This window comes from Phallusia mammillata, chromosome 1 (genome assembly GCF_965637545.1).
Source record: "Phallusia mammillata chromosome 1, kaPhaMamm4.hap1.1, whole genome shotgun sequence".
NCBI classification, from domain to species: Eukaryota; Metazoa; Chordata; class Ascidiacea; order Phlebobranchia; family Ascidiidae; genus Phallusia; species Phallusia mammillata.
The window spans coordinates 27,057,711-27,084,230 of NC_137252.1; the positions used below are offsets into that span (position 1 = coordinate 27,057,711).

A 26,520-nucleotide genomic window follows, 5' to 3' on the forward strand; every position below is an offset into this window, starting at 1 on the left:
AGACTGTATTTGTTTTGCTGGCGTAAACAGTTGGACGTGATGTGACCAACTATAACCATCTGTATGAACTTGGATTAAACATTTTGATATCGTTTTATTGAAAACAATTACTTTACATGTGTCTATTTATATCCGTTACTTTTTGTGAAATGAGGTAATCGTGACGTATTTCTTTGTACGTTTTCTATTGTGGTTTATACGCTTGGCCGACATTTACTGAATCAGAGTCCGTAACAAGGCTGAACTGGAATAAAAGTGAAGTTCGTCACACAAATTTAGACAAATTGGTAGTTCTTTGTCAATAAGAGAATACATTTATCTTTCATAAACCGGTTTTTAAGTACCGCTAAAGGCTTGTAGCAAATTTGAGTTACTTCTGCTGGCTGGAAGTTTAGCGTTGAGTATGATATTGTAACGTTTGTACCAATTTGTATTCTGTTCTTCAACGTATTTGCCTAGTGAAGGCAACATGAGCACTATACAGCTGTATACAAAGGTATATGAAACTGACACTTTTAAATTTGGCCAATTGGTTTACTTGACACATGAAATTTAAAATATTTTGAACACTTTAGGAAACTCGGGTATGGATCCCAGATGTGGAAAATGTTTGGAGGGCAGCATCATTGGAAAAAGATTATCATGAGGGAGATAAGGAAATATCACTACTATTGGAACCCATAGAAGGAGAGGAAGAGGTATGAAAATTCAACATATTGTGATGCGAAATCAAGAAAATATTTCAAAAAGATATGCTTCAACTTTTATCAAAATCAATCAAATTTATGTTCCTAAAAATACTACAAGCAGACAACATATTCATTTACATTTCTTTTGATAATATTTAGTGTCAATTTTTTACATGCCTATCTTCTTTATACTGGTCATTTAGTATGATTTGGAATTGCTTTACTGTTTGCCATTGAAAACATGTTGTAGTTTTGACAGTGTGTTTATATCTGACCAAAACTGAACTTGTCTTCAAAAGGTATTTTTGTGACTCAACCTTCATAATTTTGTTGTTATTCCGTTGCAGTTTGAGTCAAAGGTGTTAGAGGTTGCCAAAAAAGGCCTGCCACCTTTAAGAAACCCTGATATTCTTGTTGGAGAAAATGACTTAACATCACTGAGTTACCTTCATGAACCCGCTGTTCTCCATAATTTGCAAATACGATTTGTTGAAAGAAATGCCATTTACACCTACTGCGGTGAGTGCATGAAAATTTGATTTCAGCAATAGTCACAATTGGACCATTATGGTAATCCATTGTAGTTTACTCTTAACAAAGGTGTTGATGAGCAATATTTTTTTATAGGAATTGTTCTTGTGGCAATTAATCCCTATGAAGAATTGGCAATATACTCAGATGATTTTATTCAGCTTTACTCTGGACGAAATATGGGAGAAATGGATCCTCACATCTTTGCAATTGCAGAAGAAGCATTTAAACAAATGTCAAGGTAACATCTGACTGATTTTTTACCCATTTACTGTGTGTTTTACACAATATACTGTGTTTTTTTACTACTTCTGCTATTGTGTGTTGTGTTCCTATGCAATGAATTTCATTTGTATATTTTAAGGCAGTTATCAAAAAATGAATATGCAACAGTATTGTTCATTTTAGCATTATTTCTTACAGAGGACTGCTTTTGTTTCTTGACAATGTTGTTAACAGTACTACAGAGCTACCAAAATGTTGTCATTATTATATCTATTGATTTTTCTCTCTAGGGAGGAAAGAAACCAGTCCATTATTGTAACTGGAGAATCAGGTGCTGGCAAGACTGTGTCTGCAAAGTACACTATGCGCTACTTTGCCTCTGTGGGTGGTTCCAGCACTGAATCTACTATTGAACAGAAAGTTCTAGCATCTAATCCTATTATGGAGGTAATCATTTTATCTCTATTGAGCTGTGTGGTGCTTAGGCTTGGTAACAATAGTGTGTTTGAACAGCCCAATGTTTTACCCAATACCCGTAATTTTGTCCAATTGTTACTTACCACAGTTTCATTTTAACAACAAAGGTTAATATTTCTACAATTATCCAGGATACAACATTCACAGTTTATGCTGTTTGACAGACCCTTTGTATATAGTTTTGTCTTAACCTTTGTTGTTAAACTGCTCACAGTTATATATTCTTGCAACAAATAAATTTTTAGTTTGTGTGTAGCACTCTGGTGGCAGTTTTGAGTTCATTGCCAAATTGATTTTTAGTGGTCCCAACTTGCACACTAAACTGCTGTCACTGTTCGCCTTTGGGATCATCAGTCTCATAAAATATGCATGTTTATTTCCAGCCAAGAAATACTTTGCATTGTCTGGTTACTTAAATATATCTACTTACTGGAAAAAATAGTCAAAACAAAAATATATAGGCGCAAAGCCAATAATCAAAACCTAATAAAAAAATAAATGTTCCAAAAAAATTCAGTATAACATCACAGTCAAAACAAAAAGTGTTTTAATTTGGTGTAAGCGTGTGCTAAATTGCTTTTTGACATTGGCCCTACATTCTTTCAAATTGACTGTTTATTGCTGCATTAATAAACATGCAAATTTGTTTTTATTTGCAGGCCATAGGAAATGCGAAGACAACACGGAATGACAATAGTAGCCGATTTGGGAAATATATTCAAATTGGATTCAATCGAAGATACCATATTATTGGTGCCAACATGCGAACTTATTTATTGGAAAAGTCAAGAGTGGTGTCACAGGTTTGTAAGCAAATAACACACTCACAATGATGCATTGTATCATTACAAATATTATCAAAAAACTGTACAAATCTTGTACTTTTTTGTTCATTTGAAAAGGTTTAATGGCGTAGGGAAGTGTGCTTTGTGGTCCTAATCAAATGTTTTACTTTTTACACATGTTTTGTTGTTTTTATTCAGGCTGTAGACGAAAGAAACTACCACATATTTTATCAGCTCTGTGCCTGTTGTGACTTGCCACAATTTCAACCATTAAAATTAAGTAAGTGGGATCTGTAACCTTTTTAATCAGCTGCATCAACATGTCAGTGTAAGATTTTGCCTAATGTGTATCTTTGTTGCATTTTTTCAAAGTGTTTGAGTCGTGTATATGATCTTTATGAGACAATTTTGTTTTGAAAAAAAACATATATATATCTTTGCTTTAGTGCCAGCAAGCAGTTTCGAATATCTGCGAGTTGGGAACTGTGTTGAAATTGATGGCGTGGACGACAAACAAGAGTTTCAAGAGACTGTTCATGCTCTCACATTGCTTGGTATGGTTTTTGTTATCTAAATGTGACAAAATAAGAATCTGTTTTAGCTCCATTTATGTTTGTTCACAGGGGTCAGTAGCAAGTATCAGTCACTTGTATTTCGCTTGATATCAGCAATTTTGCACATGGGAAACATTGATATTGAGGAAGGCTCAAAGGGAGAGGATTCATGTCAAATACAGGTAAACACTTTTGTTGCAATTCAGAGCAAGGTATTGTGCGAAAATTTATGCTAATGTATTTGTCAAACACAGTACTGTATTTACTCGATTGTAAGCCGCCCTCGTTTATAAGCCGCCCCCGATTGTAAGCCGCATGTTGAGGTGTTAAAAAATAATGTAAGCCCCCCTCGATTGTAAGCCGCACGCTGGAATTTTAGATACGATTGTTTGTTAATACACCTTTCTGTTGTTATATGGTATGACTATTTTTGTAGTTGTGTTGATAACTGTACCCAACAGAACGTATATCGACGTATAATCTGTACACGCATACATGTTTTCAACCCCAAATAATTTAAAATGTTGGAGTGAAGAAATAATTTCGGTATAAAATTTAAATATAAGCCGCCCTCGATTATAAGCCACACAAACGGCAGCTAAAAAACAATATAAGCCGCGGCTTACAATCGAGTAAATACGGTATATATTTTTTTGCCTTTTTAATTTTATGGTTGCAATGCTTAAAGCTACTTTAATTTGGAAATATGTAATTCCCAATTGTTGGGGATTTAATAATTCAATATGTCTCAAATAGTTTAAGATGACAACAATTCTAATCAACTCATGGACTTTTCAGTATTAGAGACTTTAAATTTGCCCCAATGTAGTAATGTATTTCTGTCAATTGTGGTGATTTATATGTTACAAGAATACATATATCTGTTAAGTTATCAAATTAAATGCCTGCATTAGCATAATTTATCCCTTTGAATGCAAAAAAGACTTTTTTTAACTCTGTCATGTGCAACTTTTTGTGGAAAAAGAGTATTGTTTAATAGTTGGACGTTGAGCATTTGGACAACATGTGTGGTCTTTTTGGCTTGGAAACAACATAGATACAACTACATTAGTTTAGTTTATCCCTTTGAACACAAAGAAAAATACTTTTCACAGTTTCAAAAATAACTGTAAGATTAGCACATAAATGCAGAGCACTAAAAAGTAGTTGTCAACCTACATGATCATAGAAATATATTGAAGCCGTTTTACTGTATTTGCTGTGTACAACTTTTTATTAAAAAATATGTTCTCAATAGTTGGACGACGAGCATTTAAATACCATGTGTGAGCTTCTTGGCATAGAAGCAAAACAGATGGCCCAGTGGTTTTGCAACAAGAAGATAACAACTATGGCAGAAGTTCTAGTCACACCACTATCTCTAGATCAGGTACTTTCTTGACCAAGAAATATTAAGTCATTTTTTACAACCTTTTTCCTGAGTGCAAAATACCTGACCCTATAAAAATACTAACTGAGGCCTTTTAAGATAGGAATTGTGTCACATTGTGTTTTTTTTATTTTTTTACTGATGTAAGTTTAAAAACTGAACTAATTAAAATATCTAGCAAACATACAAACTTATTGCATTAAGCGTGGTGCTTGGTCAGGGTCAAAATTCATCCACAGTTTGTGCTCACACAGTCGTGTTTGCCAGTGGGGTGACTGTGTTTTATTGCAGGCCTTGTTTGCTCGTGATGCGCTGGCGAAACACATGTACTCTAAGCTCTTTGAATGGATTGTGAGCAAAATAAACCGAGCCCTTATCAGTTCAACAAAGGAACACTCATTTATTGGCGTATTGGACATTTATGGGTAGGTCAAAGTTTTTTTGTGTGATTTTCTAACACAAGTGGTGGTTGACAAAATGACCTGAACTTATAACGGTGAAAAAAAATTATTTGAAAAGTAAGCTTTTTATTCATAGTAGGAAAAACTGACTGACATTTGACATCAAAACTATTGAATGTGTATTTTTTTATGAAAATAAATCATTGAAATCCCATAAAGAAGCTGTTAACATTTAAATCTGTGATCTTTTGAATGTGCAAAAATGTTTGTTTGTTAAATGTTGTGAGGAAAATTAAAACGAATGTGAGCAATGTTGCACTTACAATATTACTACAGTTATTTGATACAGTTACTAACCAATTAAAAACCACTTAATCATTGGAAATATGCATAATTTGTTTATGTGCTGCTTACTCAGTTATATGGTAAGGCTGAACTGTATAAATAACAATGAGCTGTTAACCCACAATTTGTTGGATTGAAATACAACAATATTTTTAATATAAACTATATTCTCCCTCAGGCACTTTAAAACCCTTTAAATTTTGGTGATTAAGTTGAAACCAATTCTGACTAAATAAAAAAATGTATATATTGTTAAATAAAATGTCATGTATTGTTTTCTTGCTTAAAATGGTTTAATTTTTGCTCTTTGAAAAAAAAAGATATTTGTATGATCAGATTTTTTTCCAGTTCTTTACCTGGGTTCTAAATTATGTTATGTATACTGTATAAATTTTTATTCGTACAAAAGATATTTTGAATCAATAAGCAAAATATTTCATATATGATTCTAAAACTCTATTAATGAAAACAGCTGGTATGCTTCACAAAGTACCAGCAAACAAATACATCTCTAAAAAAAAGTTTATGTAATATTTTTTAACATGCACCTTGGTATGAGACCACCAACCATAAGCTTGCAAACATAACCCAGACTCCTACCATCCAGGCATGTTTTACTCACTTCATATGTTTGCATTCTAACCATGCAGATTTGAAACATTCGAGGTGAACAGCTTTGAGCAGTTTTGCATAAACTATGCTAACGAGAAGCTCCAACAACAATTTTGCCAGGTAACAAATTTTACTAATTCAGATTGTGCATGTAAACAAAATATAATAAGCAATAATCTTTGTGAAACATATGTTATACTTTGGACCATAGTTAAACAAATAGTGATTGCAAGAGCGCTCTGTTAACAAAATAAATGTAGTATATCAAGACCACAGGGCATTTTGGTGAAATATATCAAAGACTAGAAGCATTCCTTCGACTAAGACCACAGTTTCTGATTGTTTGATTATCAAAATATTTTTTTGTTACTGTGCAAAGGTTTAAGTATTGTTCAATTTACAGTAGTACATATATTTATAGATAAAAGCAAGGCACTCTGTGTTCTGTTAGACTTCATCAAATGACTGTACCATTTTCTGAAAATGAGACGCATTTTGAAATTCATCTCTTTTTCTCAATTGCCAAATCCCCAAATTCAGTTCTTGTAGATGCCAAGCTATCAGTTCACATTTTTGTATGTGCACTTACTATATCATGTATGTAAAATAGTTCACCCACTAGTTTTTGGGCCACTGCAAGTACATGCATGTTACTGAACATTCATAGAACATTGCATCATAAAATCAAAACAACTTCAAATCTCATGTTTTGTCATTTTACTTTGAACATTTACCTCCCAAACAAAATCCCTCAGTCATTTTCAGTAAACAGCATGTGTTTTTTATGGGTATGCAATGTAAATAACACCAGTTTCAATAAACTACTGGTGGTGTAACATTGCCCTTTTAACACTGTTCAAACCACAATATGTGCTTCAGCAAATGTGTATGATTCATTATTCCAGATCAGAAGTGCTTTGTTTACAGTTTGTGGATATTCTCTAAATGCTCTAGGCAAAGTCATGTCTTCTCATTTAAAATTTTGTGATTCAACAAACTTAGTTCTACCACCTATAAAAACTAACATGCTTATGAAATGTATTTTATTGTCATTTCCATTCTTGAATTTACAATAAACTGTAGCATAATTCCTATTCAATGGGCACTTTTAAAGTTTTAGTTGATAACAGTTTAGAAGAGTTGTGTACATAAATTTCTTTCAAGCATCATTTTTCACTCAGTCATAAGATCTGAAGCTCCTTAAACTCCACCCAAAGCTGATGATTGTGTTCCAGTGAGGCATAAAATTCAACCCTTTGTTAACTGTGCAATTATTTTCGGTCACAATTTGTTGCACTTACAGTGAGAATTTTCTCAGGGATTTATGTTTCTAATGGGTTTACAAAAGTCCTGAAACAGCCAACAGTGGAAACCAAGTGTTACGTTGAAACCTAAACAGCACAAACCTTGTGTCATTTTTGTTTGTCACATTTTTTGCAAATAAAAGAATTTTAGCAAACCAACTGATTGGTCTTTCAAAACACCAGTTACAAGTGTTTACATTTGTTTTGTATTTTGGTGGGTTTGTATAAACAAAAGCAAATAAAACAATGCTTTGGTTGTACCAGTACATCACAAATTGGGCATAGATTTAGTTTCTAGTACATCCAAAAAATATTGTAAATAATGTCTTTAATATTATTTTGTGTTTTTTGCAGCATGTTTTCAAACTTGAACAAGAAGAATATGTTCGTGAGGAGATTGAATGGAAATTTATTGATTTCTATGATAACCAGCCTTGCATTGATTTGATCGAAAGCAAGTTGGGAATTCTTGATCTGTTGAACGATGAATGCCGTGTAAGTGAAACAATATTGCACATTAAATCCAGTTGTTTTGTTTTAAACAGCAATCCTAAAATGTTAGTAGATTTAAGTTTACTAGCTGTAACAATGTAGGCAATAAAATAGACTAAAGCTAAAAGAGGGGCCAACAACACTATAAACTAGCTATATTTGTATTTGGAAAGTATGCTTTTTAGTGCTTAATTTTTTTGATTGTGCAAAGACAAGTAGGTTATAAAAATGTGTCAAAAACTTATGTAATTATTAAATAAACATTTTTTGCTAAAATTGTTTATGTGAGATGGTTCATTCCACCAATGTCCTTTGAACATTAAAGTAAAAAACAACAGCTAAATAGCAGTATTAAAATCTTATGACATAGTGCATCTGAAAACTGAAATGCCTTGAAGTTTTTGTATTTTCTAATATATTGCTCTATATTAAACACATTTAACATATATTTTCTGACAGATGCCAAGAGGCAGTGATCAGTCATGGGCCCAGAAACTTTATACCAAACATCTGAAAACATCCAAGCATTTTGACAAATCAAAACTTTCCAACACTTCATTCTTTGTTGCTCACTTTGCTGACAAAGTCAGGTAACGCCCTATGTTGTGTTTATGCAATTAAATTTTATGGTTCCTTAGATTTAAACATCTAACAAGTTGAACAACAAGGTCATTATGTGTCATAAAACATTGCATACATTGGCCACATTTTAGTGCACTTAAAACTTTACTCTACTTAATTAGGTGTTTTGTTTGCAATAATTCAAAGAAACAAAGTGTAAAAGAGCATGCGAAGATACAAATTGTACTACATTGACTTATGTTTGGGGGGCTTGTTTTTCACTTAAAGTATTTTTTAAGATATGAGATTGAAGGTTTCTTGGAGAAAAACAGAGACACAGTACAAGAAGAACAAGTGAATATTCTCAAAGCGAGCCAGGTAAACAACAATAGCATTACAATAACACTTTTTCAAAAAAAATTACAAAGTAGTGTTACAAAACATGGTAATTCATTACACAATGAAAAAGTGGTATCACAGCTTTTCGCTTTAGTTCAAACACCTGTTACATCAAAAGTCCTACTGAAAAACAAAAGTGTAAAGGACATAAACTAACCATTAGCACAAGGCATAGCACTGACCAGTTATTCATACCAAGTCTGTTGTAAAACTATGTAACCCATCAATGACCCTAAAAAGTGAACAATTTCCTGTCTATATGACCAAAGTAAAGTTGTAGGGCCACCGCTAATTGATTTCTGTGGTATGTGTGTACAAATTGTTGGAATTTACTAGAATTTGATGTAACACATTGTGATGTGTGAATGATATAGGCTCTCTGCGATTCCAAATTTAGGTTTTGCATAGCTATTTGTGGAAAACATGCTTCTAAATACTGGTTTTGAGGCGAATTTTGCAAATTGCCTAATTCTGTCATAGAAATTTGCCAGACTATTTTACACAGTGTTGGAATTTATGTAAAAAATAGATTTTTGATTTTTTTTATGATTTTACACAAACCAAACAAATTTTTGGTGTAAATTTTTTTGCATTAAACTTTTAGTTTAAATCACTTAAAAACAAAATTTAGCATCAAGTAGTTTGCAACTTAGTATAGTTTAACTATTTTACGAATGAACAGTAATACAGATTTATTAAATATTGGTTATCAGTATGCAATTATTTTGAAGCAATTTATGTGATGATGTTTTTAATACGTTGCTTATATTTTTAATTTTTGCTTCTTGCCATCGTCGAGATCAGAAGGTAAACTGGCATGTTTATTGATTGGCCGAGCTTTTTGTTTTTCAGTGCATGAGTATTCACGTATTTTTACTGCACCACACAATAACCTGGCATTTGCTGCCTAATTTAAAAATAACATGCTTATATTTATGCATAAAGTTTTATTAACAAAGAAAAATAGAATTTAAATTGTGTTGATTTTACCTGTTTTCAACTTTTTGTGTGCTAAAGTAGCTTATCTTGCCTGAACGTCCAAATCACCTGTAATGTCAACTTTTCCACTTTATATTTTATTTTTTTGCGGATAGATTAGTGATATTATTTGTTAGACATGTGTCTATTCTGTTTGTTTGAACTTTGCTCAGTTCTTGTAGTATTCTTTACTCACAAAACAAAGCCATTGTACCCATTTAGATGATCTCTTAAAACTTGTTTATTCCATAAAGATTTTTTTTACAATACTTATGTCATATATACCTGGAACTTGTAAAGTAATTGTCATTATCTGTTTTAAGCAAGACATGATTACTGAGTTTTATTTTTAATATTGCATTCAGCACCAAACATCTAAAACAATGATGTTTGGCATTAGCAGCTTTTCTTTGGCAACATCACCAAGGCCCAATAGTAATATATATTCTAGGGAGCATGTACTAGTAATCCGTTGACCAGGAGGTATTGATAAAACAATACCAATTCTCATAAGCATGATACACACAAAGCATGAATCCACATCATGTGATTTGCCTTTACATTATTTTTATGTTGTAAGGTTTACACTACTGAATAATGGTAGTTACTTACTTTGCCAAGTTTTTTCGCTTTTTATAGTGTAACTTTTGTGGAAATGTAAAGCTTTGTATCATTTTTTCATTTAGAACTTCTGGTTTTTGTGTAAGCTCTTTTTGCCCCATTGTGGCACAATTTGTTATAAATTTGGAAAAATTATTTACTTTTATGGCACTTTTATTTTCAAAAATCAATAGAACTGTCCTTTTAAACATTAAACTTGTTTTGAGTAAGTAAGCAACTTTTGAAAGATATTTCTTAAAACTGATTTTAAGATTGCTATGTATGCAGTAAGTCGAATTGCAAGAACTATCTACTACGCTTGTCATATTCTTTGTAACGTCTTGTTCTGTTTTAATCAGTTCGAGCTCGTCAGTGAGTTGTTTGTCGAAAACGAGGACCAGAAACCAACTGAAGTTAAGGCTGGTGTTGGGAAACAGGGAAAGAGAATGACCAAAGTTGCTCACTCCACCACAAAACCAACCACTGGGGGAGGTAGAGGTAGAAAAGAAATGAGACGAACGGTTGCAAGTCAAGTGAGTTTCTGGGACAAAATATGCATGATGTTTTGAATTTTGGCATGTACTTTGTGGTTGCAGATGCGTTTTTTTTTTCATGTAAGACATTAGATACAGTAAACATGTTTGAGTTAACAGGAAAATGCATATTAAGTTATTTACCAATACCATTTTATTTTAGTTTCAAGACTCGCTAGGAAAACTGATGGCCACCCTCAACTCAACAACTCCTCATTATGTACGCTGTGTGAAACCAAATGACTACAAGCTTAGTTTTACGTGAGTGGACTGAATGCGTTGTTCAAAAAATTTGATTTACTATTTGTAATACTTTTTTGTGTGTTTGGTTTTTTGACAACTCTTACATCTCACATTTCTGATATCAATCAAAAATAAAACATGCAGTTTCATACCAAGAAGAACTTGATAATCAAAGATATATTTTTTTTTTCGATTTTTATATGCTTCAATTTATCCTCAAAATTGTGATCAATATTAATTAGTTTGTTTAAAGAAGGGGTGGAATTTTTTATTTTAAGCACTACTAGCTATTAATGAAGCCGATTAATTTAGGTTTGATGCCAAGCGAGCAGTACAGCAGCTCAGAGCATGTGGTGTTCTGGAGACAATAAGGATAAGTGCAGCCGGATACCCGTCAAGATGGAGTTATTCTGAATTCTATGGAAGGTATGTTACAAATGACGTATATCCTAAACTATTTACAACTTTTTTGTTTGCTATAATAATAATAATTCAGATAACCAACAGTTGTCTCAGCCATAAAATTTATTTTTACTGAGACAACATACCTAAGCTTTATAACCAGGGTTGCCATACCGTCCTTATTTCTAAGATTTGTCCTTATTTTGAAGGGTTATGTCTTAGAAACGTTTATTGTCCTTATTTCTAAGAAATGTCCTTCTTTTTGACTTGCGTCCTTATTTTGTCTTATTTTCAACAATTACAAGGAACAAACTTAGTGAAATGACAGTCAAATCCCTGCTATAAGTAAAAGTAAACCTAGACCTGAGCTGTCATGAGATGCACCAAGTATTCTTTATAAACAAGGAGTTGCTGGAACAGATTGTTTCTGGTCCAAATATTGCATATGATATGTCATGGCTCGTATAAATGCAAATATTTATTCAAAAACGTTTGTTTCGTTTCATATGAAAAGTTAATTTTTCGGTTGTCCTTATTTTTGGTTTCATGTCGATGGCAACCCTGTTTATAACTGCCGATTCCTGGTTGCAATTCAAAGAGTTTTTTGTTTTAAGATATCGTGTACTGATGAAGAGCAGTGAGATTTCAAAAAAGAACTACAGAAAGACATGTGAGGCGGTCCTCGCACGTCTCATCACACAACCTGATAAATTTCAACCAGGAAAGACAAAAATATTCTTTAGGGCTGGCCAGGTAAAGTCACTATTGAATGAAGTCTTCACCAAACCTGCAATAATATGTAAAATTATTTATTTAAACTGCAGCTGGGCTAAATTTTAGAACCTAATAATTTTAGCATTGAAATATGCTACAGAATGCAAATACGGCGCCTTGACTAACATTGCGTTCTTAGTTTTTGCAACGTAACAGCTTTTAACGTTTACACTGATGTTCAGGTTGCATATCTGGAGAAGCTGCGTGCAGATAAGCTCCGTGCATGTGCAGTGATGATACAGAAGAACGTGAGATGCTGGATGCAGAGACTTAAGTACATTCGCATGAAGAAGGCAGCCATTTGTGTGCAACGCTTTGTCAGGGGATGCCAGGCCAGAAGGTTGGTTCAATTTCTAGTTAATTATGGGTCCCCTTTCCTGAAGGGGACACATATTGATTTTACTCAAATTGTGTTTTTTTTATTTCTTTTTTTTATTTCATTTTTTTTCTCCCCAAAGTTTGTCCGACTCGTTTTTCCATCAAATGTTTGATGGATTTGGATGAAATTTACACAGATGGTAGATGTAGTTATGTAGATGTGCATCCCACTTTGTTTTTGTTGATAACCCCAGTATTTACCCCGCTAGCCCCCTAAAATGGGTATTTTTCCCCCGAAGTTTGTCCGACTCGTTTTTCCATCAAATGTTTGATGGATTTGGCTGAAATTTACGCAAATGGTAGATGTAGTTATGTAGATGTGCATCCCACTTTGTTTTTGTTGATAACCCCAGTATTTACCCCGCTCGCCCCCTAAAATGGGTGTTTTTACCCCGAAGTTTGTCCGACTCGTTTTACCATCAAATGTTTGATGGATTTGGCTGAAATTTACACAGATGGTAGATATAGTTATGTAGATGTGCATCCCACTTTGTTTTGTTGATAACCCCAGTATTTACCCCACTAGCCCCCTAAAATGGGTGAGTTTTTAAACAGTGTCAGAATTGGCTGAAATTTAGATTTTTTTTTTAATTTTTTTTCGAAAGGAATATCCTTACCTGATTATTTGCTATTGTTTATTGAAACAAGATAATTCGGCACCCGAGATTTAATTTTTATTGTATTTTTCAATCCATTTCTGTACTGCTTGTTATTAGGCATTTGACGGTTTCACCACTAAGCCTGTGTAGCTCAGTTGGTAGAGCGCGAGTCCCGGAAAGACTCCTGTCGTGGGTTCGAATCCCACCGCAGGCCAGATTTTTCTAGCCTGCGCCTTGCCATATGTGTGAATTCTCGGTGACCTGATGATTCGGTATGAGTGTGCCGTGATCGCTGGTCTGCATAGACGCTTCAGGGCTGATTATGTTGTAAATTTATGTTTACTTAACTACTTCTGTGCTGTATTTAGTTTTCTGACATTTTACTCATTTGCACATCTTTACAGTTTGGTACGGTTTATGCGACGAACAAAGGCTGCCATTCGGATTCAAGCAAAGTGGCGTGGTTTTGTCAAGCGACAAGCATTTGTTCGGGTCAGGACGGCAGTTGTTACAATACAATCCCACACCAGAGGAATGTTTGCACGAAGGGTGTACACCACCATGCTACGAAACGCCAAAGCCATTGTTATACAGGTAACGTTCTCTGGTTTGCTTTACCATAACACAACAGTTTAAGAAAAGAAAAAATATATCAAGGTTATTACCTACCTGCTAAAGTGTAGGGCATGGAATTTAAAAATACATATTTGTTTGAACAAATTCATTCACACAGATTTATGTGTTGCCTAAAAAACTAACAACACATTTTCTGTGCAGAAATGCGTGCGCGGTTGGCTTGCAAGAGTTCGCTACCACAAACAACTCCAATATATCATCTATCTACAGTGCTGCGTGAGAAGAATGATAGCTAAACGTGAATTGAAGAAGCTTAAGGTACCTGTTCTGAACAATCAACTTTTTTAACGGGCTTTTTCACACATTAACCCAAGAAATACTTATTTACTCTGGACACCACCTATTAAAAAGCACTGACCTCTATGAGTTTACATTTACAATTTATAGATTGAAGCCCGATCTGTGGATCACTTCAAGAAATTAAACAAGGGAATGGAAAACAAGATCATGGAGCTGCAAAGAAAACTGGATATCTCTGTATGTTTTATTAATCTCTTTTTCATTGATTTAGGCAACCAAATCGCAAAAAGTGTGTAGTTTCAGTTCGTCATACTAGAATAAAAAAAAATTAAGAAAACGGTTTTAAATTTGATCTGTGTCTCTTACTTACTGGAATATCCAGACTAAATAATATTCGATTATAAAGTATGCTTTTTGCAACGAAAGACGTTTTACGCTTTTATAATCTTTTAATTTATTTTATTGCCTTTGTATTTTGCAGTTTGAACAATACACCTTTCAGCGATGACACATAATGCTTGATTATTCTTTTTAGGTGCATGAAAACAAATCTCTCATAAACAAAGTTTTGGAAATCGACAATCTCAAACAACAACTCGTCCAAGCAGAAGAGGGCAAATCTCTTGTAGAGAAATTGAAACAACGAATCGTTGAGCTTGAAACCGAAGTTGGGGAAGTGCGCCACCTGCTGGCTGACTCACAAGCTGAGACAAAGATCGCACTTGAATCAATGGAAAAAGAACGCACAGACAAGGATGAGGTACAATTTTCACTTTGATGAGAGATGTTTAACTTAACACAGTTACAGAGTAATTATAACGGTGTTAGGTTGTGAGTTTACTATGGACTCGAAATCACAGCAGAAAATTAAATAAAATCGTTTTATTTTGCCATTTACAACATAATATGTATTGCAACAAATTTATGGGCCCACCGCAAGCAAAGGGTAACATTTTTACTGCGTTTGTAACTATAAGGACACGAGATATTAAGCTATAAAAATCGGGATTTGCATAAAATATACGATTTGAAACCCGAAGAAGTCATATTTCTTTCAAAAATCTCCGATTCTGAAACTTTGCTTGCTGCGCCCATTTTCAGTCCAAGTTTACATGTATTTCAAGAATTATGCATATTAGTGTACATTTTCTATCTCTGTTAAAAATATATTAGGATTTTTTAGCTTCACAACAACTCACTAATGAAGTCTAAATCGATTTTGTTTTATTACGTACGCAAACGGTTTTGAAATATTGTTCACTGTGTTTGGGGGAACATATTTAACAGAAATCATCTTTTTTCCACTTAACAGATCATTTTGGAGCTTACAACACACCGCGACAAACTTGTAGAGGAAAACAAGTCTGCAGTGGAAGAAATGAAAAACAAAGAAGAAGAATTGAAAAGTGCGTGAAACTGTATTGTTACGGTTTTTTCACTTTCTTTCATTTAAATTTTGTTAAACACCATAAAGCTACACTAGATACTACTGTACATGACATTTGTGATTTGTTATTTAATTATGGTGACAGTTTCTGTATCTTAACCTATTACGATGCCAAACTACTTAAGGTTCTCAACATTTGTTTTGTATAAGTTTCTTAAAAGCTGCTTATTTTACAAAAATGCTCATATTTTCTTATAGCTTATTCAATATACTTTTCGCTAGGGAACATCTGTACAAAAATACTTAAGTGCTTAGTTCAGAGAACTGCTATTGCTTTGCTTACAAAAATATGTCAAACCTCAAAGTCTTTATTCTTTGTCAGAGTCGTCTGAAGAAGCAATAGCGACATCTTGTGCCCAACTCCAGCACGACTTGGACGAAGAAAGATCACAATATCAAAATCACATCAAGGAATACAACAGACTTGAGACAAGATACGAAAATCTGAAAGTAAGACCAGAAATTAATGTCGGTGAATCGTTGCTGAATTAAAGCTTAACAAATTTTCTTGAAGGATGAATTGGAAATGTTGCGATCTAAAGAGCTTGAGGGGTCCGAGGAAAATGGGGAAGTCCCACCGAAACCCAGACCAAGAAGTGTTGCCGTAATGCAATATAACATGAACGTATGTCCTTATTTATACGATGTTTGAACAAAAACTTGAAAAAAATGCATTGCCGTTTTTAGTTTCAAAGAACATCGTTTAAAACTTAATTGGAAATCATAGTACGTCAGGCCTGTTAAAGGCGTTATAATGATTCAATTGCAAACAAAACAGTAGCTTAGCAACCTTCAAAGTTTGTTCAAAAATTTTTCCTCATTATAAAAAATGATAGGGTCAGGTAAAGAAATAAAATTTGATTTATCTTATCTCACTAATCAAAGCGCAAAGTTTGCGCATAGTGATTGTGATTTGTGTCTGACTGTGCTTTGCTCCAACTTTTAAGGGTGATGCAGAAGGTATGGAACCTAGTGAAGAGCTAATCGAACTGAGAAAGAAGATTGAAGACTTGGAAGAAGAAAAGAAAAACCTTAAGGAGAGAATTTATGAGAAAGCAGAAGAAAAATCTGCTCAGCTGTCCGAGCAAATCCAGGTAAAGTTGAAAGAAATGTTACTTGTCATTTTCGGTGAAATTGAATAAAATATTTTTATATAAATGTTTCGAATACTGTTTTCGCCTTGTCAAGTTTTTGACCTCTGCTGACTCAGAAACCAAGTTTTTTAAAACGTTCATTTTTTAATCAAGCATGCAAATTTACTATATATCTACGTTCGTAAGTACTTTTGTTTTGTTGAAATATAGTTAGGTTTAGTTACGTATTTGATGCACGCAAATTTTTTCGAGTCCCCAAGGTGTCAAAAGCTATTTCAAGTTAACATTTATCATCAAATTATGATGATATAACTACCATGTCCTCTGGACTTGTAGATCTGCCAACATCGTAACATTGACATTTTTATTTAAAACAGTTGAAGGAAACTCTGGCTGTAAATGAACAGATGAAGTTGGAGTTAAGTACGTTAAGAAAGTCAATCGCCGAAAATGCTTCAGCCACACTCACCAAAGATGGAAACGTCTTTAAGGTACAAAAATCGCTGAGTCAGCAATAATGATTCAGTACTGCAAAAGTTAACAATAAACTTAATGCACCACCATTTGACAAACTGAACTTATGTACCCAATAGAGGCTAGCAACCTTTGTTTCTGTTGCCCCTTGGTCGCTTTCGAATTCATTTCATGGTGTTTTACACGAATCCTTCAAAGCTGTTAAAATCTGTTTAGGTTAAAGTTGTCACTTCGTTAACAGTATGTAGTTAACCTATGTGTGTTACACCTCGTGAAAAGAATGTAGCCCCTGTCAGGAAAATTCGGTTTTTATTTCTTACGCCCTATTAAAATGTATGCCTTGTAAAATATATTTTCAACGCTAGCCCGATATGAGGCTTGAACTAGCGACCTTAGGACTGTTTTTCACAGAGCTACAGGGGCCCAAGGGTAGTAACTAGAGATGTACCGAATATTCGGTTTGCCGAATTTATTCGGCCGAATCGATCATTTTTGCAAAGATTCGGTTTCGGCCGAATAATTTGTTGCGATTCGGCCGAAACCGAATCTTTTACGAACACAAATTTAAAGCGTTAAACGTGTCTTTTCTGCTTATTAAGGTCCAAGCAATCTTTTAAAAGCCCAAACACAACGAAAATTGTGTCAATGTTTATCTTTTTCAACACATTATCATTTTTCCCACGGTAGTCAAAAAAAAATTAGTAATTCATTGGCAGGTTGCCAATCATGCATAAGGCAATAACCCCACAGAAGTGAAATAAGGACGAAAAACAACTATTTTGCACTGGCTGCCTGGTAGATAAACATTTTTTTCCCGTCAAACGCGTAGCGTACGACTTCGCGTGACGTCAGAAATGATTCGGTTGATTCGGCCGAATTTATTCGGCAAAACCGCCGAATATTCGGTTTCGGCCGAATCGAAATTTAGCCGATTCGGTACATCACTAGTAGTAACTGCTAGTTATATATCGTAACGCGTATCGCTTTTGTGGTCAGTTTAAAAAACGGCGGCACTTTTTGCAGGAGTTGTACAATCAAATGCAAGCGATGCAGGATGAGTTGGACGTGAGAAGAAGTGAAGTGATTCAACTGAAATCTTATGTCGCTGAACAACCGGTCTCCAACGCTGATCTCATAGACAAGGTTTGTATGGAAAATTTTCCGGCGATTCGAAAATAGCAAATCTGACTTCATCCAGCATGGAGCCATTTTATGTTATGCTTTGAAAACGAGTTTGGCTACATTTTTTTAACCAATGATGTTCTTAACATTTTTTACGGAATCTGTTTCGTCTACTATAATTTAGACTGGTGCTTACATTTTAACCATAGTTGAAATTTAAAGTAATAAACATAAAAATCATCACGTTTAATTACTTTTATTTGTCAAATTCGAAACATGGATTAGTAGAAAATTATTGAACCAGTATTGGATTGTCACAATTGACTCCCGTACTCTAGTTATATAGACTGTAAACAACAGCATGTTTCCTTGTTGTCTAGGATTGTTTTCCTGTACGTCCACGTATCAACCTTACGTTGTAAATAGCAAATTATTAAATTCAAATATACACGTAAGGTCTGTGTACAAGTTTAACCTTTCAAATTGACGTATACCGTTTTCGTATTTAAGCCGCACATCTTCGTATCTGTTTCGCGCCGTGCATAAAAATAGAACAGAACGAATTATACAATATAATCGGATTAATTCTTCTAGTAGCCATCTCTTAAATGACCCTATTTGTCATTGCTTTATGCGACCAATCTATCTGTGTATTCTAAGCACTTGTGTAGAAATTTCAGTTTGTATTATGTGTATAGGGAACAATGACAGGCACCGAACTATTGGGAAGTCGCAATCGAATGGAAGACATCAACCTGGACAAGCTCGACAAAAGCGATTTGAAAGCTGTTCTGATTAAAGTTTACGACCATAACAGGTTTGTATGTTAACATTTTGGTTTGGTTTAAGAAACTTATTTTACCCACATAAATTTGTTATTGTGTGCTGGTTATACTAAATGAATTTGTTTTAATGGTTTTAACCAAATCTGTGTTTTGCAATTGTAAAGCCTAAAGTGGTTACTACACACATTATTAAATAATGATTATGAAATATATACTCTAGTAAACGCGCTTTTTAACAAAAATCCTCCCTATTAAACTATTATATGAGTCAATGGGTTTTGGCAACTGATTTAAATATAATTGGGCAGCTTCGCTAAAATTAGAAAAGCAAGGGTCTATGAATCATAAGGATTCGTTTTTACATCACGTATTTCTTCGTAGAATGCTTGAAGCTGAATTGGAAGCTGAACGTCGAAATCACGAGTTCGAAAGTGGGGAACTGCGTGAAAGCATAAAACACCTCAGTCAAAAGATGAAACAGGTCAGCACTGTTGTGACTGCAAAGTTTAAACAAGTCACAATTCCAACACCAATTCATGCATGTGAACTGGTGTTTCGTGATTACATATGTATATTACAAAGATAAATAAATTTTGCTCCACAAACTGGGATCAGGCGGTTAAAGATTTTCAATTGTTTAAAAGGGCTTTAAATTTTAAGTCGATAAGGCAAAGGTAGACGTGTAAACCATAACTTGTATTGTTACAGTTGTAGTCAAAACTGCATTGCTTTTTATGGTTACAGTATCGCATAGTATGCTTTACAGAACGGTTCCTTTGATATGACGTCACCATTCGACGGAAATGTCCAGCAGGAGCTGACCAGGATGTCGAGCGAGAACCTGGAGCTGCTTGCCAGGATAGAATCAATGGACAAACAAAATCGAAAGCTCAAACGCCAACTGAAGCTGTACAGCCGAAAACTCAACATTGCCGATGGTAAGTTTTGCTTTAAACTTGAATTTAGTCTCAAACACTACCAAACTAAGATAAATAGCTTGGATCAGTCCTGAAGCGTCGATGCACACTAACGATCACGGCACACGCATAATCATAGTGCGCCAGGTATACTGAAGGGGTCATACCGAATCAGACGGTCCCCAATAGGCCTGGCGTACTATGATTATCGACATAAGCTTAGAAAATTCAGTGCGAAAAAGCACTAAATATGTCGCTGTGTTTTACTTGCAAGGAGATTTCACTAGTAAGAAAAGATTTACAACATAAGCTTAGGTTTTGCGGTTAACTTTGCTTGAAATGCCCTTTTTGCACTTTAAAAGATGTTTTTCTTTTTTACGCGTTTTTAGGAACCCCGCGTTCCGAATCAATAGCCACCCTCTCATCCGCTTTATCGAGCAACGCGGATGAGGACGCAGCATCGATACACGGCCACCCCATGTTACGCCATAAAGACTCAACAGAAGGGGGAATGGGAATGTTGCAGTTCAAGCAAGCTGACACTGTGAAGATTGTTCAGGGCATGATTGTCGGTGAGTGAACAAAGTTATTTAGTCAAATATGTTTGATACTTTTAATAAGATTCAATACGGCCAAAACCACAGTTGCAAGTCGAGACGGGCTTTTTCGTTGCGGTTTGGCTTAAAACGGATTCGCTGACTTCATACTCGGTCTCACTTGTCCCGCTTATACAACCCTGGACGAAACAGATCCTTATGGCGTTGCTAGGCTTTAGCTTTTCCTTTCGTGTTTTCTGGAAATAAAAGACCGTGTAGAGTGTAGTTGGTGAAAACTCATTCACTATTTGTTCTCTCTTAGTCCGTTTTCCTTTTCGTAAAAAAAAACGATATACTTTTTAGCTTTTAACGTTTATGTGACTTAACTTAAATCATGAACGTTCGTATTTTATTATACAATACTCAATAGAGTTAAAAGTCGGGTATGGTTTGGGCTTTATTTTTATCGTAATTTCGCCTTGGTAAATCCAACTTTTGGATCTATACATTGGCTTTTATTGCAACAAAATTTCAGATTGGGGGTTTCAGGCTTTTATTTACAGGTTTGGACCCCAATTTCAGGTCCACAAATTTGTGCTAGACTCGAACTATTATTCAGGCGTGGTTGTGTGCTAATGAAGACAGTGTAGCTTTCTTACATAACTTTGTTGAAAGAAAAAAATGTTTTCTTCTTTTTGTAGATTTTAAACCTCGTGGTGTGGCTGTGAACATGATACCTGGACTCCCTGCTTATCTTATCTTCAAACTATTGAGGTTTGCTGATTACAGTAATGACGACAAAATGATTAAACATCTTCTCCATCAAGTTATTAATTGCATAAAGAAAGTCGAAAAGGTAAGCTTCTGTAACAAATTCTGTGATTTTTTATCTATTCCATTTCCCTACGCTTGTAGTGTTGTGATTTATTTGACAATACGCACTGTTTTGATAACTTTTGACCAGAATGTACAACTGTGCTAAAATACGTCATCAGTATCACTGTTATTTCGAAATCTCGAAATCTCAAAATCTAGATTTAGGAGTATGGCATTAGAAATGGATTATAACCGACAATTTGTTAATACCAAGTTTTGTTTTACGTCTTAGAAACACGACAACGACTTTGAATATATTTCCTTCTGGCTGGCAAACACCTGTCGGTTCCTTCATAATATGAAGCAGTACAGCGGAGAAGAGGTAAGACATGGTATTTGTTGTCTACAACTCTACGTTATCCGTGATCAAATAAAGTGTTTTGTTCGGATAAATACATCTTGGTAATACTCAACTGACTATACTCATCATATTGTGACGGCATATGTCAATGACGTAACACTGATCTAGTTCAAACTAAACTTTCTTTATAATTAAACTTCCCTAGTAATAGCAAGCAAGCGTTCCATAACGTTACAACTTGATCCATTGTAAAATTTTGTTCGTTAGAAACCAGGTTTAATCTTTGACGTTATTGTAGTGCGCAAAGGTAACTAACGCTCCGGTTAATCGAATATGTTTTTTCTTTTCAACCCATTGTTGTTTTGTTGCACAGGAATTCATTAGGGAAAACACCGACCTTCAGCGACGTCACTGCTTACGTAACTTCGACCTTGCCGAGTATCGACCTGTGTTCAGTGATATCTCGATTTCACTCTTCCAAAGACTCGTGCTTATAATTGTCCATAAGATCAAGCCTATGATAGGTGGGTGTTTGTAGTACTGTGAAAGGTTGAGCAAAGGGAAACGTTTAAAATTACAATAAAACACGTTGAACTTTGTGTTTTTTGCGTTCAACCGGTCATCATATCCCATATTGCGTGACCAACACGGTGAAATGTTCAGCCCCTTAAATCGTGAATTGATGAACATTTCCGTGATAAAAGGACTACTCCAAACCAGAACAGCGAAGTGTGAAATTAAAAGAATGGCAAGCTGTTATGTAAAAATGCATAAATTCTTTAAAATAGATTTGCCCATTTGGCCTATTACAACATAGTAAGACGGAGAGAAAGGCTTGCACTTTATAGACAATATATCCTACATGCCACGTTATTCAATTATTTCAATGCTGCTCTAGCCTACAGGTTTCACGTATGCTAACGTTGAAAAATCCAAGAGTTTTATGACCTAACAGTGACTTATGTTGTACAATTTTTACATCATAGCGACTGAGAGTTTTCTTTAAGCCGTATTTTCCTTTTAACAGTGCAAGCTATGTTGGAACACGACACAATACAGGGTCTTTCGTCTTCGGTCAAACCATCAGGAATGCGAGGAAGAAGTTCAAGTCGCGAAAGTGAACCTGGGGCGGATTACACTGTGGAAGTTATGCTTAAACAGGTGAGGCTGTCAACTTTGCACTTCGTCCTTTACAGGTAGAAAGCATGTGCCAATTTAATCCAACACACAAAGGAAATTCGCGGTTAAAAAAGCAAGCTTGTTTTCCCATCTTTCCCCCTTATTTACACTAACCGGTGTCTTGTTTAGGGTAGTGCAGTTTAAAAACTGGAATATCTATAAGCTCGCCGCTTTTAGTACATTTTGCTAAATGGAATTGTACTCTGTTGTGTTTTGAAATTTAGTCCAAAATTAATTTCTGCACCCAAACAAGTGTAAAGCCGCCCACATAAATCAAGGCATCATAAAAAACGGAATTACTTCAGTAACTTTGATTGTAAAACTTGATAATCTCATTGTCAGTTTGGCAATAATTTTACCTTAGGCTATTTTGCTGCATTTTGCTCTAGTGTATTCACCAATGAACTGTTCCTCCGACATTATCGTATTTGAGATTTAACAACATTAAACAGCACAATTATGTTAAGTGACTCAACTAATCTCTTCTCACAGCTGAGCGCTTTCCACAACATGATGATCCAGCACGGAACCGAACCAGCCTTGATCAAACAGGTTTTCAGACAAGTTTTCTACGCCATTACTGCTCATACGCTCAATAACCAACTTGTCAGGAAGGAACTCTGCAACTGGTCAAAAGCAATGCAGATCAGGTAAGCATAGTTTAATAGCTACTTTGGTTTTATAATCTTGTACCAGTCGTAAAAAAGGTAATTATGCACAGCCGGGTCAGGTTCGGGCCTGGACTCAATGAAACAGGCTTATTTCGGACCTGACTTTATACTCGGTATCCATTTGCCACAGTTTTTCCAAATTTGATTTGTAAATGGGGCCAGGCTATTTTGGTTGGGTAAAGTTTAAACGGACTTGATTCTGGCTTACTTTACCTTTGCGTCGTAACGTTATCTTGGTAAATCTAACATTGGGAACAAACTCGTTGTTTGTAGTATTGAGCTTGGACCTCAATTTTGTGTCCGTTTAAAATTAGACTTTATCAGTTGGCAGCGGAATTTAATCGATTTCAAGCCAATTTTTTTAAATATATCGTACTGTGTGCATTTCCAGGTACAACGTATCGCAGTTAGAGGAATGGCTTCGAAAGACAAACCTCGCTGAGAGTATGATTCGCGACACCTTAGAACCACTGGTTCACGCTTCGCAACTTCTACAAGTGAAGAAACAGTCGGACGGAGACGCTGAGGAGGTTTGCAAGATGTGCACGAGTCTTAACGCACAACAAGTAAGCAAAATGGGCTTCTGACTTCATGAATGTAATGTACACATCATCAAAAACTTACCTATGTTGTTTCTTTTGGTCTCGACACGTTGTGCAGACTAAAACACACAAAAGTTGTTAAAATACTACTATGCAACTTTTTTGTGATGTGTGCGCTTGCTTGTGCTAACTACGGAGATCAAAACGGTGTTTTAGCGTTTTCATGCACATTCGCATTTTGTCATTAGTCCCTAAAACATAAGATGCGAAATATAAAATTTGGTAAATGCATTAAACACTTGTTGTAAAATATTTTGTGAAAGTAAAGTTGTTTGCTAACACTTTACGACATATACAATCGTGTCTTATTCAAACTGTAACGTCACCTTCTTTCATCTTTGTATTCTTACCTTTATAGATCGTCAAATTACTTCAAATGATGACTCCGACTAACGACTACGAGGAACGTGTCTCTCTGAAATTCATCAAAACCGTGCAGTCGAAATTGCGCAACATTCGGACAACTTCCGGTCAGCAAGAGAGTCTCCTGATGGACAACAGTTTCATGTACGGAGTCACCTTCCCTTATTCCCCGTCTCCGCTTGGACTAGATCAAATCACCGTACCTGATACCCTACGTTGTGCTAACTTGATCAAATCAGTCTAAAATGTGTGTAAAACCCGAGCCAGGCAAAAAAGCCTGATTTAGGCCTCAAGTTTTGTGAAAATTTGACAAAAATGATCCAGAGTCATGCCCAAATCCAGCCTATTTTATTGAAACTCAAACCCAAACGCGACCCGAAGATCCCAACCGGACTTACAATTCTTCTTTTTTCTAAGCTTTTTTTTGTGTGTTTTGGGATAATTTGTGTTGCCGTATGCAAGATCAATTCAAGAACCAAATTTTTTATAATTTCAACTTTAGTGCAATATACTCGACGCAAAAAATATGACATATAACATATTTATACATATAAAGGTGAACTTTGTCATCACGCACTTTTATTTCTTGTCACTACCACTGGTACTTTGCATCACATCAACACACTGTTAAAAAGAACGCAAAAAACGATATCATTAAACATGTCACTTTATGGTGCAGGTAAAGTTTAATTTTGTACCGCCATGTATGAACTGCGTATTTATTTTTGGAACACCGTATACTCGAGCAATTGGTGTGCTTTATGTGACGAAATAAGGTATTTATTGTTTTTATTTTTCTTCTAACGTGGCAGTTTATTTCCCGCTAGAAAATTGTGCTGTTTTTTGTGTTACTGAAACGTTTCATCCTTTTTCTTTTCTTGCATAGCCGCCTATTAGACATAGATTTTTCGCCCATCTAGCGCCATAATTCTACAGCTGCTACTTTGAAGGCGTCGTTTGAAGTACATGCTGAACTATACGCAAGCGCCATAATAGCAAATTGATGATTCGTCAATGTACCTTTACTACGTATCCCTATTTCATGTGTATACATTTGCCTGGTGTTGCAATCATATTATGCAAGAGCTATTTTCGCAAATCTGTTGCCGCTATAGGTAAACGTCATTGAAATATCGGCACGACACCTACTTAAAATTCTTTGTAAGCCTTAAACTAGTTACAACTTCAACCAAAGGTTCCTAGCACTGGTGCTTCCCATATTGGGGATATTTTTCTATTTTTAGCAAACTGTTATGTTAAAACTGTGGAATTAAATTAATGTATTTCCTGTCATTTAGGCTATGCGCAAAATCTGCTTGATGTCATACTTTTGCTCCAGAAACAAAATAGTTGCTGAAATTTACGCCACCGCATTGCTCGTATTGTGAATCATCGTAGATTAACGTAACCTAGTTCATTGTGACGTAACATTCAGGTCGCTTCCGCACTTGGAAACTGTTTTTCTGTCACTTGTCGTTTCACGGCTTGGTTCTCTCCATTTGACGTATGTTGCAGTGTTCTACTTTTAAGTTTCGATGTGACCCCTAATTTCATGTGACAATTGTGAGGAAAGTTGCACGATGTGTAAAATCGGTACGCCTGTTCACATTTCAGTTCGAACGAGCTTTGAGCGTTCATGTATTAAATGCCTACGTTTTGAGTTTCCATGGAAAACGTACAATGACTTTCTGGCACATTTTGAACCACAAAGCTCGCTCGGAACCCGTTTCACGCGTAGCTTGTGACAGGCTTACTGACATTCCAACAGGACTCTTTACAAAAAAACTTCATATTTATCTTTTCGAACAATCAGCCCCCTAAAAAGATATACATGTATGTGGTCGCCGTCATGGCTTATATTCCCGAGTGGGCTGGCCAAGTTTCTCCTATAGTTGTGAATATACATATATATATACCGTCTCTTGGGTTGAACCGATTTGTCCGTGCAATAAATGTGATCACACGCACGACTGGTTAATTTTATCACGTGACGACAAATCAAAAA

The 26,520-nt window shown here is 35.1% G+C and overlaps 1 protein-coding gene and 1 non-coding gene across 2 annotated transcripts; both read left to right on the forward strand.

Annotated features, from left to right (window-relative positions):
• Nucleotides 1-219: 219 nt before the first annotated feature.
• Nucleotides 220-26,482, forward strand: LOC145232189 (unconventional myosin-Va-like). Its single transcript, XM_080096731.1, has 41 exons — nt 220-496; nt 576-698; nt 1,037-1,208; nt 1,317-1,461; nt 1,736-1,892; nt 2,582-2,725; nt 2,906-2,987; nt 3,154-3,261; nt 3,331-3,443; nt 4,520-4,651; nt 4,943-5,076; nt 6,048-6,129; nt 7,668-7,808; nt 8,265-8,395; nt 8,666-8,744; nt 10,703-10,876; nt 11,040-11,137; nt 11,432-11,545; nt 12,136-12,274; nt 12,478-12,635; nt 13,677-13,866; nt 14,050-14,166; nt 14,296-14,385; nt 14,684-14,908; nt 15,461-15,554; nt 15,918-16,045; nt 16,110-16,220; nt 16,543-16,689; nt 17,067-17,180; nt 18,187-18,306; nt 18,984-19,102; nt 19,452-19,551; nt 19,837-20,008; nt 20,377-20,559; nt 21,225-21,379; nt 21,632-21,721; nt 22,074-22,224; nt 22,728-22,861; nt 23,372-23,529; nt 23,942-24,116; nt 24,511-26,482. The coding sequence occupies exons 1-41, from the start codon at nt 470-472 to the stop codon at nt 24,757-24,759; spliced, it is 5,475 nt and encodes a 1,824-aa protein (XP_079952857.1). The 5' UTR covers nt 220-469; the 3' UTR covers nt 24,760-26,482.
• Trnas-gga (transfer RNA serine (anticodon GGA)) lies at nt 13,413-13,486 on the forward strand. Its single transcript has one exon. It is a non-coding gene; the product is annotated as a tRNA-Ser (tRNA).
• Nucleotides 26,483-26,520: the final 38 nt, after the last annotated feature.